Source organism: Sus scrofa, chromosome X (assembly GCF_054392235.1).
Source record: "Sus scrofa isolate SSC_HxYL_T2T_F1_AM1 chromosome X, Sscrofa_HxYL_maternal_Yorkshire_Landrace_v2.0, whole genome shotgun sequence".
Taxonomy (NCBI): Eukaryota; Metazoa; Chordata; class Mammalia; order Artiodactyla; family Suidae; genus Sus; species Sus scrofa.
The window spans coordinates 19,085,892-19,102,908 of record NC_139401.1 but is presented as its reverse complement, the minus strand read 5'-3'; the positions used below and the strand labels follow the sequence as shown (position 1 = coordinate 19,102,908).

The 17,017-nt window shown below is 43.1% G+C and overlaps 1 protein-coding gene across 15 annotated transcripts in view; it reads left to right on the top strand.

Moving 5' to 3' along the window:
- The window catches only part of ADGRG2 (adhesion G protein-coupled receptor G2), a 237,400-nt gene that overhangs the window by 141,419 nt on the left and 78,964 nt on the right, over nt 1–17,017 (top strand). For all 15 annotated transcript variants that reach the window (XM_085008637.1, XM_085008635.1, XM_085008640.1 and 12 more), the window contains 2 exons: nt 2,841–2,885; nt 14,358–14,476. In XM_085008637.1, coding sequence (XP_084864763.1) covers nt 14,359–14,476 — 118 coding nt within the window. In that variant the 5' untranslated portion in view covers nt 2,841–2,885; nt 14,358. The remainder of the gene's footprint in view (nt 1–2,840; nt 2,886–14,357; nt 14,477–17,017) is intronic.

The window sequence follows — 17,017 nt, the reverse complement described above, 5'->3', positions numbered from 1 at the left end:
AGTTGGTGAGTTTGCTCTTCTTCTCTGAGAAGCTTCTCTGTTCTGTGCCATGTCTTACATAAGTCGATAGGGTTCCTTTTGTGACTTGCCCTTTCCTTTCAATGATGTAAGAAGCCCAAACATTGGCAGCCACTGTGTTTGTTACTGGAGTGCTTGCTGGTGCTGATGCTCCTCAGATCCCGCGTCCTGCTTGGTGTGTCGCGGGGACGCAGGACAGTGGATGTGGGGCGGTGATGGCAGCAAGGAGGGGTCCAGAGGTTGAAGGCGGTGCAGTTCCTTAGTCAAGTTTAGGCCTCTGAGTCCATCAGCCATTTTCACATCATTGCCTTTGCCATTCTTTCCCACAACTTGCTCAAGTGAGTTTTTGCTCCCAGCCTGGGAAGCTGCTTTCTTGGCTCTGAGAAGTCTTTGTGCTCTCGGTGGGGCTTTTCTCATGGTGTTAGAGCCGGGCCAGGGGAGACGGTGTCCAGCTGAGCCAGTGATGGCATTCCCTCCTAGGTAGCCCCCCTCTGAGCTTGATTTATGAGTTCTTTTTGGAAAACGTGGATGGTTTGGCCCAGGCTCCCTCTGTTCTGCCTTTCTTTGCTCGAAGAAATGGATCTAACTGTGTAAGTAATACATGAATACACGCTGGTGTCCCACGGGCCTTCGTCCTTTCCCCATCACGCGCCTGTCTGCGGAGGCCGGTCACATATAAATAAGCTTTGTTTGTTTCTTAACATGTCCTGGAACATACATTGTTAGGAAACTTCATTTTTTCTTTCACTTGACTAATATGTAGTATCTATCTTTGGTGTCAATACATGTAGACGAACTTCCTCGTTTTAAGAATTGCGTAATATTCTAGAATATGGATGGACCCTCATTTTTTAAACTGTTCATCTGCTGATGAACACTTAGGCTTTTTCCCCCTCTCACACAAAGCTGCAATGACAGTATTTGTTGGTATATTTTTGTGTATCTGTGTAAATATTTCTGCGGGGACCATCTCCAGAGTTAGAATTTCTGGATCCAAAGGTATGCACATTAAAAAATTCAAAACACAGCCAAACCTATTCTCCCAAAGTTTACATTTCTACCAGCAGTGCGTACAAGAGTTCATTTCCCCACATGCTCTCCAGCTTTGGGTATTATTAGGCTTTTTCATGTTTTCATCCAGTGGACAAAACACAGGCTTTTCCTCTTTTTCTACCTAAAAGTGTTCCGAAGGAGCAAAGAGAGCCTCATGGTGTTTATTAATAAACTTTGTTACCAGGAACCAATCAGCATGCTTTACTGTGGTTATCAGCAAGGTTTTGGAAGAGGCACTGTACTGGAGTTGTGAAATTTCATTAAAACCCCTATGTGGAAAACTGTCATTTGCACAAATATGAAGTGAAATCATTTCCATAGTCAAGTCACAACTGATTTGTTTCTTTGATTATTTTAATTTTTTTCAGTTGTTAATCCTACACTCATTCCACGTTGAGTTGTTGGTACATGTGTTTGTAATTTGTTCGTCCTCGGATAGGACAACATGCTTGGCTTTCACTTTTGTCTTCTTTAAACATTGCTTAATGAAGTTTTTCTAACAATGGGCTTTATTAAGAATTACTCTTTTTTTCCTCTGAAAGAATATCATCAATATAAACTCACCACGACTCCTTATTTCCTCTTTGAATTCATATTCCAGATCCTCCTTGAGCATCGAACTTCTGCCTTAACCGTCTGTTGACTGAAGGCAGGAGTAGGTCACTTGGTTCCAAGACCACCCCATAGGTTGTTACCTCTGGCAAATCTTTTTTTTTTTTTTTTTGTCTTGTCTTTCTAGGGCCGCACCTGCAGCATATGGAGGCTCCCAGGCGAGGGGTCTAATTGGAGCTCCAGCTGCCGGCCTACATCACAGCCACAGCCACACAGGATCCGAGCCGCATCTGCGACCTACACACCACAGCTCATGGCAATGCTGGATCCTTAACCCACTGAGCGAGGCCGGGGATCGAACCTGCATCCTCATGGATGCCAGTCAGATTTGGCTCTGCTGAGCCATGATGGGAACTCCACAAATCCTGATCTAAAAACAATTACGACTGTGTTTCACGTGAGGGGGTATCGAAGTGTGAAGTGACTGTTCATCCCCAGACTAATAGCTGTTCTGATGTCTTGGTTCTGAAATAAAGCACGATGGCCTCTTCTGAAAGATACAGGTTGGGTTGTTAACCGTGTTCCCTGTCCTGGTCGGGCACGCGATTTCCTTTCCCCAGTGGGCACCTGCTCTCTCTCTCTCAGTCGCTATGAGTGCCTCCAACTACCCCTGTCCACTCGGAGCCAAACTGAACAATGCATAGAGTTAATTTATTGAAGCCCTTCCGTGGAGAAAGAATTTTGCCATTGGCCTTGGGGGCACAAGAGACGTTAAGGGACCCAACCCTTGAAATAAAGGCGTTTAGGTTCCAGGGAAGTTAAGTCACAAAAACTGAAGAAATAGCTGAGGAAGCTTGGTCTCTAGAAGGGCCACCCCCCCCCACCTCCGCCCAGATCTGATCACTTTATTGTTCTGTGCCCCCCGAGATGCGGTCAGTGAAGCCTGAGGCGGAGCAGGAGTACCTGCTACTAAGGCCTTAACAGAGTCAGCCCCCAGACTGCCTTTGGGATTGTCTTCCAATTTATAATAAGTTCCTCCAGAGCAAGGTTTGCTTCCTCCATTTCTTTCATACAGCTGCCGCCAAGCTCAAGCCTTGGGGACAGCAAGGGGACTCTAGAATCTCGGCCAACGTGCTGACTCTAGTGCTTAAGCATCTTGGTGCCAAGAAGGCTAAGTTTCCCGTGATCTGATTTTCTCTTCTTTTTTTCATTTTCAGATTTGGGCCGACTTGCTCCATCTTTTCTTGCGAACTTCCGGTCAGGTGAGTGAGCCTGTTCCTGTGTGATAATGTTACAGTAATGACGAACTGCTTCGGGGTTCGTCGCTCTTGCTTTTCTTTCAGTTACCACCTGCTCATGTCCAATCCCCATCCTCGTAACCGCCGTATTCTTGGGGGGGTTGTGTGTCACTCCTCACTCCCGCTTGGAGCTTTCTTTTCTTCGGACGTTTTCTTTGCCTTGGGGACTCTCTTGTTGACCCATTTCTTCTCGGTAATCCAGTTGTTTCTGAGGAACGTTCAGTCATGGGTACAGATTTGGAAATTACATGGTGCGGTACGATCTGGGGAGGGAGAAGGATCATTGACGTAACCCCCTTTGGCATTTTGTTGGACGGTTGTTCCCTTTCCATCTCCCTGGACTGGCTTCCCTAGCTCCACCAGCTCTGAAGTTTAGAAGTAGACCCAGGAAGTGTTCTCTGTCCCCTAAAGTGCTGTGTCACGCAGTTGCCAGAGACTCCTCCCAACCAGATTTCTGCTCCTGACTCCCTTCTGTGTAGAAATGCCGAAGCCACTACTGCCACATGCTTGTTTCCTGCAAGTCTCATAAATAGTGATTCTTTCTGGGATTTCGCTGGGATCAATAATAAAAAGTCCTGGAACCAATGCAAGTATTTGTTAGTATTATCCTATTGTCATTTTTTTTTTTTTTTTTTTTTGTCTTTTTGCTATTTCTTGGGCCGCTCCCGCGGCATATGGAGGTTCCCAGGCTAGGGGTCTCATCTGAGCTGTAGCCACCGGCCTACGCCAGAGCCACAGCAACGCAGGATCCGAGCCGCGTCTGCAACCTACACCACAGCTCACGGCAACGCCGGATCATTAACCCACTGAGCAAGGGCAGGGACCGAACCCGCAACCTCATGGTTCCTAGTCGGATTCGTCAACCACTGCGCCACGACGGGAACTCCTCCTATTGTCATTTAGATGATAAATAATATGCATCGTTGTAATAAATGCCAAGAAGGTTATTGTTAGAAGTGAGGTTAAAATCCCTCCGCGGAGTCACACAGCATGTAAATGGCTATGCTGGGACTTGAAGCAGAAGTTGGCCTGGTGTGATGACAGAAGCCAGGAAGGGCACAGACTGTTGGTGCGGGGTTCCCTTTCCTCAGGATCTCACTTTCTCTCAAATACCATCTCCTGAGGATCCGAGCCATGTGCTTCCGCCTCATCCCTGCCCCGGCCCCTCAGTGCTGATGCCACTTCGAGGATGCTTCTCAGAAGCCTATTTCTCTCCTCTAAGCATGGGTGGAGTTATTGTGCGGCAGTAGATTCCAGACCAAATCAATTTAACAAATCTTGTTTGAGTGGCTGCTGCGGGGGGTTGGTGTGAGGTGAAGGCCACGTCTGTGTAGGAGAGGATATTGTGTTCTGGTGCTTTGTTTTGTTTTGTTTTTTAATTGCAACATTTATTTATTTGTTTGTTTATTTTTTTGCTTTTTGTAGAGTCGAACCCGAGGCATATGGAGGTTCCCAGGCTAGGGGTCGAATCGGAGCTGCAGCTGCCGACCTACACCACAGCCACAGTAATACGGGATCCGAGCCATATCTGCGACTGACACCACAGCTCACAGCAACGCCGGATCCTTAACCCACTGAGCGAGGCCAGGGATCGAATCTGCAACCTCATGGTTCCTAGTCAGATTGTTTCTGCCGCACCACAACAGGAACTCCCCTGTGCTTTGTTTTTAGGCCACGTTGAGTCTCAGGGACTATGAAGAGTGAGTGTCTTTTAGTTAAAACAAAACAAAACACAAACAAGCCACAATTTATTTGGTGAATGTAAGTAGTGGCTGTCAGCTCTTGAGAGCAGGATCGCTATCTGTCTTGTTTATTGGGGTAGCCTGAGTCCCTAGCATTATCCCTTGCATGTCATAGAGCCTCAATAAATATTTGTAAATTAGATGAATGAATGCAAGAAATCACTCTGAAAACTATTTAAACTTAGCGCCAGCGTATACTATAAACTTGTATTCTAACCATGCTTATAATAGCAGCTACCACTTCTTATCTATCCTAAGACCTTCATTGCATGAGCTCATTTCATCCCTCTAGAGCCCTCTGAAGGAGGTCCTATCATTAGCTCCATTTTTTCCAGATGAAAAATTTCGGTCCAGAGAGGTTAAGGACGAGGCCAGGGTCACACGGTAAGTGGTTGCAGCTTGGCTCCGAAGGCAGGCACCTGACTCCTGTGTGCGCTCTTGTACCTTGTGCTGGTCTGTGTGTGAGTGTGTGTGTAACGTATGTACTGGGAGCACTGGGGGGGGGAGCCTGAAGAGTAAGGGCAGAGAGCAAGTAAGTAGGCTTTCACTTTGCCTTGGGTGGTTCACCCCTGGGTAATCAAGAGGATCGAGGGCAGTGGAGAAATTTGGAGATGAGTGAGGGAGTGGGAACACAGAACAGTTTTCAGCAGGCTTTGTGAATATTTGTTTACTTCACGTGCACAATTCAGTTCTAATCTTACACATCTGAGATTGATTCGCTTATTTTATTGAATAACATGTCTTTTTTCCCCCTGCATTAGAAAGCACTTGATGCTGATTAAGAAAGTCATTTTGCACTGCAAAGACCAAACACATCATTTCCCTTCCATTTGCTTCTAGAGCCGTAAAAGCCTCATATTACCGTCATGCCATATAGATCACCGTTGACTTGACTTTGTGCTGTGACACATGATCCCCAAAGCTGCCGTTTTGGAGTTCGTATTCAGCACTTAACAGTTAACCCAGTTTCTGGCCTCCTTCGGACATGTGGTGGGGGGTTTTTTGTTTGTTTTTTGGGTTTTGTTTTTGTTTGGCCTGTGGGATGCCGTTGCTCCTAGTACAGCATCGCTGGCTGGTTTTAGTTCTTGGTGACCTTATCTTCAAAAACTTTTGCTGCTGAAGCTTGGAGTGCTTCCCTTTGTCCTATATTTACTCAGATTACCCCAATTTACGGGATTTGAAATTGCTGCTAGACAGTTTTGTGAGCGTTCCAGAGAAATCTGTAAATGGTCTCATTTGCTTTATAAAATGAGTCAAAATGTGAGGACTTCCTTGTCAGGTTTTGGCACCAGGAGTCCCCTCGCTTGGTAAGAATGAGTTAGGCTGTGATCTTTTTCTCTCTTCTTTGAGTTTTTGTGAGGTTGGAATTCCTGTGAAGACATCTGGGCCTGGAGTTTTTTTGGTGGGGAAAATTCTGAGACCCTTTAATAGTTATACATCTATTCAGGTTTATTGTTTTTTCTTGATTCCTTCTTGGTAAATTGTATTTTTTCCCCTAGCAATTTGCCCATTGTAATCTAGATTTTCAAAATTATTCAGAAAAGTTGTCCCCAGTGTGCTTTTATCTGTTATGTTTATAGCATTTTCCCTTATGTTGCTTTTTAAATTTCTTCTATTGGTTATTTGCTTACATTCTCTCTCTCTCTTTTCTTCCCTTTCAGCTCCCCTCCTCTTAATTTTGCCAGAATTGTCTTTCCAAAGAACAGCCTTGGCCTTGTTAATAACCTTTATTTCTTTTTATGTCATTATTTTATGCTTTTATTTTTATTACTTCCTTTATTCTCCTTCTTGGCATTTATTTTGCTGTTATTTTTCAGACTTGAGAAGGAGATTTACTCATTAACTCATTAATGTTTAGCCTTTCTCTTCTTTTAATATGTACATTTAAGATAGATATTTCACGCTAAAGATCTTTAGCTCTGTCCCATGTTTTGCTATGTTATTTATTTATTTATTTATTCATTTATTTTTGCGCTTTTTTTTTTTTAGGGCTGCACTCACGGCATCTGGAGGTTCCCAGGCTAGGGGTCGAATCAGAGCTGTAGCCATTGGCCTACGCCACAGCCACAGCAACGTCAGACCTGAGCCGGGTCTGTGACCTCCACCACAGTCCATGGCCACGCCGGATCCTTAACCCACTGAGCAAGGCCAGGGATCAAACCTGCAACCTCATGGTTCCTAGTCGGATTTGTTTCTGCTGAGCCACGACGGGAACTCCCTGTAATGTTCTTTTAATTATTGATCAAGTCAGATATTTTCTAATATATGTTGCCACTTCTTTGACCTAGAAGGTGTTTGTAAATAACAGCTTAATGTTTTATTATAGCTTAATTGTATTATGGTCAGAAAATGTGCTCCTTTTCTTTTTTCTAAAGCTGTAAACAGTTTTTGAGACTTCTTTTATGGCCTGGTTGGCTTTCATAAATATTCCATATGCATTTGAAAAGGTTAGAGACCCTGGAGGGTTCACATATGGTCTTTAAGTCAGGTTGGTTAAATATGTCATTCAAGTATTCAGGCATCCTTAGTGACTTTGAATTTTATCCCTTGCTGATAAGAGATGTGTGAATATCTTTCAATATGATTGTGAATTTGTTCTACTTCTCCTTGTATTTTTTCACGAATACTGCTTTGTGTAGTTTGAGGGTATTTTGATTAGTTGCATTCATATGTAAATTTGCATCATCTTCCTATTGAACTGAACCTTTTATGAATGAACCATTTTATTTATAGGTAATGGTTTTTGCCTTAAAGTATAATTTGTCTGATTTTAATATACACATATTAATTTTCTTTCAATTAGTATTGACACTGGATATCTTTTCCATCCTTTTATCTTTAAACTTTCTGTATCATTATGTTCTAGTTGTGTCCTTGTAAATAGCACATCGTTGGATTTTATGTTTATTTTCAGTCTGATAATCTTCCCCTTTTAATTGAATCCCTTAGTGCATTTATATTTAATGAATCATTGATTTGTATATTTGTTTAGACTCACCATCTTCCATTTTTCCTCACCATTCCTTTTTTTTTTCTCCCCTTTCTTGCCTTCTTTCAGAATGAATATTCTAAAAACCATTTTCCCCTCTCCACCAGTTAAGAAATTATATATCCTACGTCTCTTTTTTTAGTAGTTGTGATAGAAATTACAGCATCTACTCAACTTTTCAATGTCTGAAGATAATACCTTGAGCGTCCTCTGGGGTAATTCAAGGACCTCGGAAGACTTTCATTTTTTAATTTTATTTTTTCATTTTCTGATAGATTAAATGTAGTTGCCACCTTTTTATTGTCATGCTTCACTTATCCCTGCAAGATATTATCAATGTTTTATATAGGCAAAGTTCTCCTGGATTTGCCACTCTCTAGTGCCGCCCTTAGCTCTGGGCAGCTGGGGCCTCTGCCCTGTGTCTCATGCTTTAGAGGTCCCCTCTCTGGCCCTTCCCTCTCCAAAGAATGAGAACTTTGGGATACAAAGAAGGCGTGCCCACTTTGAACCTCCTTCTTCTTTCCTCCTGCAACCCTTGCTTCTAGATCATACCCTGGGGAACCCAGGAGTTGGGAATTTCCTATCCAAACATTCTGTGCCTATTTCCAGGACCTCTTTGCCAGGGCAAGCCATGCTACAGGTATCCATACCTCTAGACCTAAGGGATGACCAAAAGATAGCTACTTGAAGGAGGGAGGGAGGCTTGGATCTGTGGGCAGAGGTCCCTATCCAGGGGACAAAAACCTCTTGTACTTCGGGATGAAACCTTAGTGGAAGAATAAGGGCAAACTGGATCTCCTTTCAAACCCTTGACCTGTATATTACAAATTTAGGAAGGGGGTCTGGTCACATACTAACCACTTTCTTTGTTCTTCATTCCTCTTTTTCCTTTTTCTTTTCTTTCTTTCTTTCTTTTTTTTTTTTTTGTCTTTTTGCCTTTTCTAGGGCCACTTCCTGCGGCATTTGGAGGTTCCCAGGCTAGGGGATGTAGCCGCCGGCCTACACCAGAGCCACAGCAACGCAGGATCCGAGCCGCGTCTGCAACCTACACCACAGCTCACGGCAACGCCGGATCCTTAACCCACTGAGCAAGGGCAGGGACCGAACCCGCAACCTCATGGTTCCTAGTCGGATTCGTTAACCACTGCGCCACGATGAGAACTCCCTCTTTTTCCTTTTTCTTTTAATGATTTCTATTTTTCCCACTATAGCTGGTTTACAGTGTTCTGTCAATTTTCTACTGTACAGCAAGGTGACCCAGTCACTGTTCTTCATTCCTTTTGCATCTCAGCTCTTACATCTTTTGCCTGAATATATCTTTTAGGATTTATTTCAGCGAGGATTTTCAAGTACTGAATAATATCACAGTTTTTGTTGGTCTTCTGGTTTCCATTATTGCTTCTGAGAAGATAGCTCTCCGTCTAATAGATGCTCCTTGGAAAGTTAACCTGTCTGGTTTTCTTTGGCTGCTTTGAATATTTTCTCTGTGTCTTTGGATTTCTTCAATTTCACTGTTTTGTTGTCTAGGTATAGATCTTTTTATATTTATTGTAAAGGTTCTTGGGGCTTCTTGGATCTGTGGATAAGTGTCTTTTGTTTTTTAACCCATTTGGGGTCATTCCATCATTTAAATTTCAAATATTTACTCTTCCTCATTCTCTCCTCTTGGAATTTTTTTTAAGTGGCCATACCCATGACATATGGAAGCTCTTGGCCAGGGATTGAATCAGAGCCAGATCCTTTAACTGTGCAGGGCCTGGGATAGAACCCATGCCTCCAGAGCTCCCTGAGCAGCTGCACTGCACTGCACCACAGCAGATGTCCTATTCATGATTTCTAATTATCTTCAGCATATGCCTAGAACACTGATGAAAAAAAATTTTTGGACATATTTGCTGTATCAGGTTCTTTTAGAAGAGTTCAAATTAAAATTTAATTACACTTTTACAGATAGTTGCCTGATTCTTTCTTTGTTTCTTTGTTTCTTTCTTTCTTTGTTTCTTTGTTTCTTTCTTTCTTTCTTTGTCTTTTGTCCTTTTAGGGCCACACCTGCGGCATATGGAGGTTCCCAGGCTAGGGGTCCAATCAGAGCTACAGCTGCCGGCCTACACCACAGCCACATCAACACGGGATCCTTAACCTGCTGAGAGAGGCCAGGGATCGAACTTGCAACCTCACGGTTCCTAGTCGAATGCATTTCCTCTGCGCCACAACAGGAACTCCTTTTTTTTTTTTTTTTAAAAAAAGTAAGTTAAACATAACCAGACATTCTAAAGAAAACCAGCCCTGAGATTCTCTGACTTCTTTCACAGCTGAATGATCCTGGTCAGTTGCTTTTTCACCTTTCGGTTCTTGCTTTCTCTGCACTGGGAACCTCTCTAGTACCCCCCTTTGTAATTTCCCTCTGTGCTAGTCTTGTTAGCCAACACTTATGACTCAAAGGCAGTGTAAATATCTCAAAGGCATAATGTTTTCTAGAAGACTTAGGGAACCTCTTGTTATTCAGGTGAAAAATACTGATCATTGCACACATTACAGCAGCCACGGTATCATCAGATTCCACCAGTTAACCTGCAGAAACAGAGACTGAACCTCACCCAGACTGTTTTACAGTGCCGTTTCCCTCCTTTTATTTCTTCCTTTTTTTTTATGGTATTTCATTGTGCTTTTATTTTTTATTTTTATTTATTTATTTTTTTTATTTCCCTCCTTTTCAACCTTACTCTTTATTCTACATCTAGGTAAGGATAGATTTACTCTCATTTGTTGCCATTCAAGTTTGCACTGATGGGCTATGTTTTTAAAAATATGATGCTTATGCTATTTCAGGCAATCGAAGAGATGTAGAACAATTTCTTGGAGTGGTACAAGCAGGGCCATAGCATCCAGTCATGGAGCTTATCTACTACCCAACCCTAGAGGTTGCCATTTACATCAGAGTGTACATTCACTATAAAAGATGAATCTGGGATAACCTTTAATGAGTGGTTATCTAGTGTCAAGGGCTAGATTTTGCTGTTTAAATGCTAGCAAATGGTTTTCTTGGCAATTGCTGCTATCTCGCCAACTGTCCTTAGCACCTTGAAATTTTACTGAGAACCAATGACTATTCAAGTCATCTTTTTTTTTTTTTATTACTCAATGAATTTATTACATTTATAGTTGTACAATGATCATCACAATCCAGTTTTATGGTATTTCCACCACACACCCCCAGCACATCCCTCCACCCCACCCCAAACTGTCTCTTTTGGAAACCGTAAGTTTTTCAAAGTCTGTGAGTCAGTATCTGTTCTGCAAAGAAATTCAGTCTGTCCTTTTTTCAGATTCCACGTGTCAGTGAAAGCATTTCATGTTGGTGTCTCATTGTCTGACTGACTTCACTTAGCATGATAGTTTCTAGGTCCATCCATGTTGCAAAAAATGCTGGTATTTTGTTCTTTTTAATGGCTGAGTAATATTCCATTGTGTCTCTGTACCACAATCTTCTTGATCCACTCCTCTGTCGATGGACATTTAGGTTGTCTCTATATTCAAGTCATCTTTGTTGATGACCTAGATAGCATTGGACTAACCCAGCTTGGACCAGAAGGTGAAGAAAAGGTCCGGCTGAAAAAGATGAAAATTGCTTTTACGTGTAATGAATAAGGGTTTCAAAATCCACAGGTTTCCCTCTTTGATCAGTGATCCCAGGGACCTCATGACCTCGCAGGATGTTCTCTAGTTTATGCAGAGGCAGTAGGAGCAGCACTATTTTAACTACCGTAAGACTTCTGCTCTTGGAAATATATATTAAGCCTTGAGGAAATATTTTCCAGGCTTGACAATGGAAAGCAGTCTTTTCAGTAGTGCCAGGTCTGCAGTGAGTTCTTCCTGATCCATATTCGCTTTTCAAGATGGTTATTGGAATCACCCTTCATTTTGCCCTTTCCTGCCGTCATCTGGGTGTTGAGTACAAGCTCTCTTCAGTGAAAAGGCATGGTTTATTGTGATCAGAGGCCCAAGCCACAGCGCGTATTAACCGGTCACTGTGTACCATGACTGATTTAACTTTGACCGTATCTTATACACTGCTTAGGCCCTACCCTAGGAGTTGGCAAAGCTCAAATGAGTTTGCAGAAATTTTGAAAATTCTATAGTAGCATTTTGAGTTTGTCGATTCGTTTCACCTCATGAACTCAAAACAATTTGCTTCCAAAGAGATAAATTCTCAGGAGGCCAGCATCGTGGCCTGGTAGAAAGAGTAGAGTCCTGCCAAAGAGCCAAATGACCTGGACTCATCCCTTGGAGTATGTTGGGCCTCTTTCGACCTCTCTAGAATGAGAGTCTGAGGCTAGGTGAACTCTGATGTCCGTTTTAGAAACAAACTGCTCTGATACTCTTTCCAGAACTAAAATGAGATACTTGTACAGTAAATCTTCTAAGTCAGCTCTCGGAATTCCAGGTAGAATCAAGCCTAAGGCATTTGTCTGAGAGAGGTTTTCTGATAGATGTTTGGTAGGGTTAGGGTTACAGTTAGGGTTTTATATTTATCTATATGTTCATATTTATTTATATTTATATAAATTTATATTTATAAATATAATATTTATATAATTTATATTTATATATATTTTATTTACAAAAAGCTAAATAAATGTAGCTTTTTTAACAAGGGGGAATGCTTTTGGAGAGGGAACTGGGTTCAAAATAAAAAAACTGAATACTTTTTAAGCTTTTCTATGAAACTTTTTGTGACGTACACACAAGTGTACAATTCAGTGAATTTCAAGAACGGAACACACCCATGTAACCAACACACAGAGTATTACCCAACCCTCAGAAGCCCCCAGTGCCCACTTCTAATCATTACACCCTCTGCCCCCTTCTAAGTAAGCATCCCCTCTCTCCCAGCCTCACCCCGTCGGTTCGTTTGACCTGCTTTTGTTCCTCCTTGCAAAGGAGTCATGCACAGCATGAATTCCTGTGTGTCTGGCTCCATCATCTAACACTGTATTTCTGAGACTCATCGATATGGTTGTGTGTGGCTGAAGCAGACACTTAGATTTTCCTCCAGCGAGACGTTGCTCTACCTTCGCACAACTGTATTAACATTATGGTTCGAGGGACTCATTCGGGAGGGTCAGCCATATGCCATCCGGAACAGAGAGAGGATGAACGTGCCGAAGAGGAGGGGCAACCCCGAGGCAGTGCGCGATTTATCAGCATCGTATGTTATGAATATATAATACAATTTACCGTGTCGACTTAAGAAATCGAAGTCCTCTTTGGAAGGAGAAGGCGTCACTTCCTGCTCCAAGATGTTACGATGCCACATCCAAGGACAGAATGACCCCCCACCCCACCCCCGCCCCGCCCCTGCCAACTGGCAATGGCCATTTAGAGGATTCCTAAAGAAAGATTGCCTGCTTTTCCTTGAGACCGAGAACTCGTGTTTTATTCCCATCTTTCCGTGTCCTCATTCCTGTAATCCCTGCACTGTCTTACCCTAAACGTACGAGGTGCAAACTAGCTCTCTGTGGACCGGATGAGTGAAGAGCCTGCAGCGCCAGCCCCTGTGCCAAGAGCTCTTGTCGACTCACCACAGCAGCACCATCAGGCTGGTGCTGTGATCCCAGTTTGCTGGATGGGGAATCTTGGCCATTGGGAATAACTGGGCCAGAGTCCCTCAGACATTGGGTGGCAGAGCCAGGACCTTTGACCCCATGCTCTTTAGCTTTCACTGTGGTGCCCACACACTCAGTCTCAGGCCGACAGAACGGCCGTGGTGGGTGGGTTAGTGGGTGCCCTGAGGCCAGGAGCTCTGCCAGCTGAGAACACTCAGCCTGGTCTGCTCAGTGGGCTCTCACTGCCTGAGCCTGTGGGTGGCTTGTCATTTCCTGGCTGGCTTCTGCCTCCCTCAGCAGCCCACGCCCGTGCCTGCTGCTGGTGCTGACTGCCTGTCACGGGCTTCTGTTGGCCAACTCCTCCACCATGAGAGGAACGGACCCAGTCTTAGCACTGGCGCCTTTCTCTGTGTGCCGAGCTCCCCCCAGCCCCTGGCCCACCTCTGCCACATGTATTTCATCTAGTTAACGCCTGTCGACCCATCACATCTCATCTGGTGGATGCTGGCCCCTCAATGAGTATTCGTTGGAATAAGTGAATGGTAAATTGAGGCTTTTAGATTCAGCACTGATACAAACCTCGCTTTTCATATATGTTGACTCTGCCCTCCTGACTACTAAAAATGTAAGTGCTTTTAATGAATGAACTTCTAATAAAGAGGAAGTGCAATGCACCCATCCTTTTCCAGTATAAGACATAAATGGGGTAGGTTATTTATAAAATTCTATGATCTCTGATTCTTAGCATAGTTTTGAACCAGTCTGTATGTAATGGTAATAATAATACATGCAGTGTTTTGTGTTTTTAACCTCTTCTCTTGACATTTTGCATGTGTTGACATTTTCCATGAATTCCTATGGACTACCTTGCTTACCATTCTTAATATAATAACCCACTGGGTAGGCCTCCCATAATAAACATGGATTTTTTGCTTTTTGTAGCCAGTGCCCACCTGGCATTGCCAATTCTCTGGAACTAGAGTAATTTAAAGGGAGCAGGACTGCAAGTTGCCTTGGTTGAGACCCTGGCCTTTTGGGCATTCCTATGTCGTGATCATGGCCAGCTGTGATGATGCATTTTCTTCTTCTTTTATTCCAGGATGCTTCTTGGTGGTGGGCAGTATGGCCATGTTGGCAGACTTGAAGAGCTTTTGCCAATGTTCAAGATAGTCCTTGTCGTCATTTGTCTTCATGTCCCTCTGGTTACGTCCCTGGAAGGTAAGGTGCCGATTTTCCATCATCTTTTTTCTGTTGCATGTGTGTTTATTTGGGATTTTTTTCACCGTGGTGAAATAAACATAAAACTTACCATTCTCATCATTTTATGCGTGTAATTCACTGGCATTAAATGTATTCACAGTTTTGTGCAGCCAGGCCTACTCTCCATTTCCAGAACAGTTTTATCATCTCAAATAGCAACGCTGGACCCATTAAACAATAACTCCCCTTCCCCTAGTCCGTGGTGACCTCTGTTCTTGCTGTCTCTATGATTTTGCCTATTCTAGGTACCTTATAGAAATATAAAGAATCATACAGTATTCATCCTTTTCTCTCTGGCTTATTTCCCTTAGCATAATGGTTCCAAGGCGCATGCGTGTTGTAGCATGTGTCAGCGTTTCATTCTTTTTAAGGCTGACTGATGCTCCGTTGTATGTACAAACCATGTTTTGTTTATCTGTTCATCACTGATGGACATTTGGGTTATTTCCACCTTTTGGCTATTATAAATGATGCTACTGCAAACATTGGTGTACAGCTATCAGTTTGAGTCCCTCCTTTCAGTTCTTTGGGGGTATATCTAGCCAGGGATAGGATTGCTGGGTCACATGGTAATTTTGTGTTTCAACTTTTTGAGGATTGCCAGACTGTTTCCCATGGTGGCTGCACCATATACCATTCTCACCAACAAGGCACAAGGATTCCAGTTTCTCTGTATCGTCACCAACACTTGTTATTTTTGGTTGTTTTGATAACGAGTATGAAATTGTATCTCATTGTGGTTTTTATTTGCATTTCCTTAATGAATTAGGGATGTTGACCATCTTTTCATGTGCTCATTAGCCAAGTGTATATCTTCTTTAGAGAAATGTCTATTCACATCTTTGGCCCATTTTTGAATTGGGTTGTTTGGGGGTTTTTTTGTTCAGTTTTAGGAGTTCTTTATATATTCTGGATATTTATACTTTATCAGATACATGATTGGCAAATATTTTCCCCATTCTGGGGGTTGTAATTTCACTCTTTTATTTTTATTTTTTTATTTTTTATTTTTTTGCTTTTTAGGGCCGCACCTGCAGCATATGGAAATTCCCAGGCTAGGGGTCGAATCAGAGCTGCAGCTGCCGGCCTACACCACAGCCACAGCAGTGCAGGATCCCAGCCACGTCTGCGACCTACACCACAGCTCACGGCAATGCCGGATACCCAGCCCACTGAGCAAGGCCAGGGATCGAACCTGCATCCTCATGGGTACTAGTCGGAATCATTTCCACTGCACCACAATGGGAACTCCCTGTCGTTTCACTCTTTTAATGGTGTCCATTGATGTACCAAAGTTTTAAATTTTGATGAGGTCTAGTTTATCTGTTTTTGCTTTATTGCCTGTGCTTTTGCTGTCACGTCCAAGAAATGTCATGAAGATTTTCCCCTGTTTTTCTTCTAAGAGATTTATAGTTTTAGCTTTTATGTTTAGATCCTTTGACCATTTTGAGTTCATTTTGTATACGATGTAAGGTAAGGATCCATTATTTTGCACATGGATGTCCAGTTTTCCCAGTACCATTTGTTGAAGACTGTTTTTTCCCCATTGAGTGGTCTTGGCGCCTTTGTCAAAAATGAATTGACCTTATATGTGAGGGTCTATTTCTAGTGTTTATTTGTTTTTAAAAGTACCTACTTAAAGGCACTTCTGTATGGAAATTTAAGGGAAGCAGAGAATCACCCTAATGAAGCTGCACGCTTTTCAGAAAAGAGGATCTTTAGAAGCCTATGAAAGAAGAAGAAAAGGTACCTGGAGAAAGCAATAAGAAGGCCAGGAGTTCCCGTTGTGGTACAGCAGAAACAATCTGTCTAGGACCGTGAGGTTGTGGGTTCAGTCCCTGACCTCGCTCAGTGGGTTAAGGATCCAGCGTTGCCGTTGCCGTGAGCTGTGGTGTAGGTCACAGACGCGGCTCGGATCTGGCACTGCTGTGGCTGTGGCATAGGCCGGCAGCTGTAGCTCCAATTCAACCCCTGGCCCAGGAACCTCCTCCATATGCCTCGAGTTCAGCCCTAAAAAGCAGAAAATAAAAAATAAATAAAGAATCAAATTAAGGGAGTTCCTGCTATGGGGCAGTGGGTTAATGATCAGCATTGTCTCTGCGGTGGCACGGGTTTGATCCCTGACTGGTGCAGTGGGTTAGGAATCCACTGTTGCCACAGCTGTGGTGTAGGTGGCAGCTGTGGCTCCGATTCATTCCCTGGCCCAGGAACTTCCATGTGCCACGGGTACAGCCAAAAAAGAAAAAAAAAGAAAGAAAGGAAGACATTGTTAAGGACACAGAGAAATACCTTTCTTATTTAGAAGAGAGTTGCAGGATCAAGGAATCTTTGTTAGATAAAGCAACTCTATTAGCAGCTCACGACAACATAAACACACACACACACACACACACACACACACACACACACACACACGTGCAGACAAACTAAACAGAAAACTTCCCAACAGACTAAAACACAACTGACAGTCTTTGCAAAGTAGGCATCATCTCAAGAAGC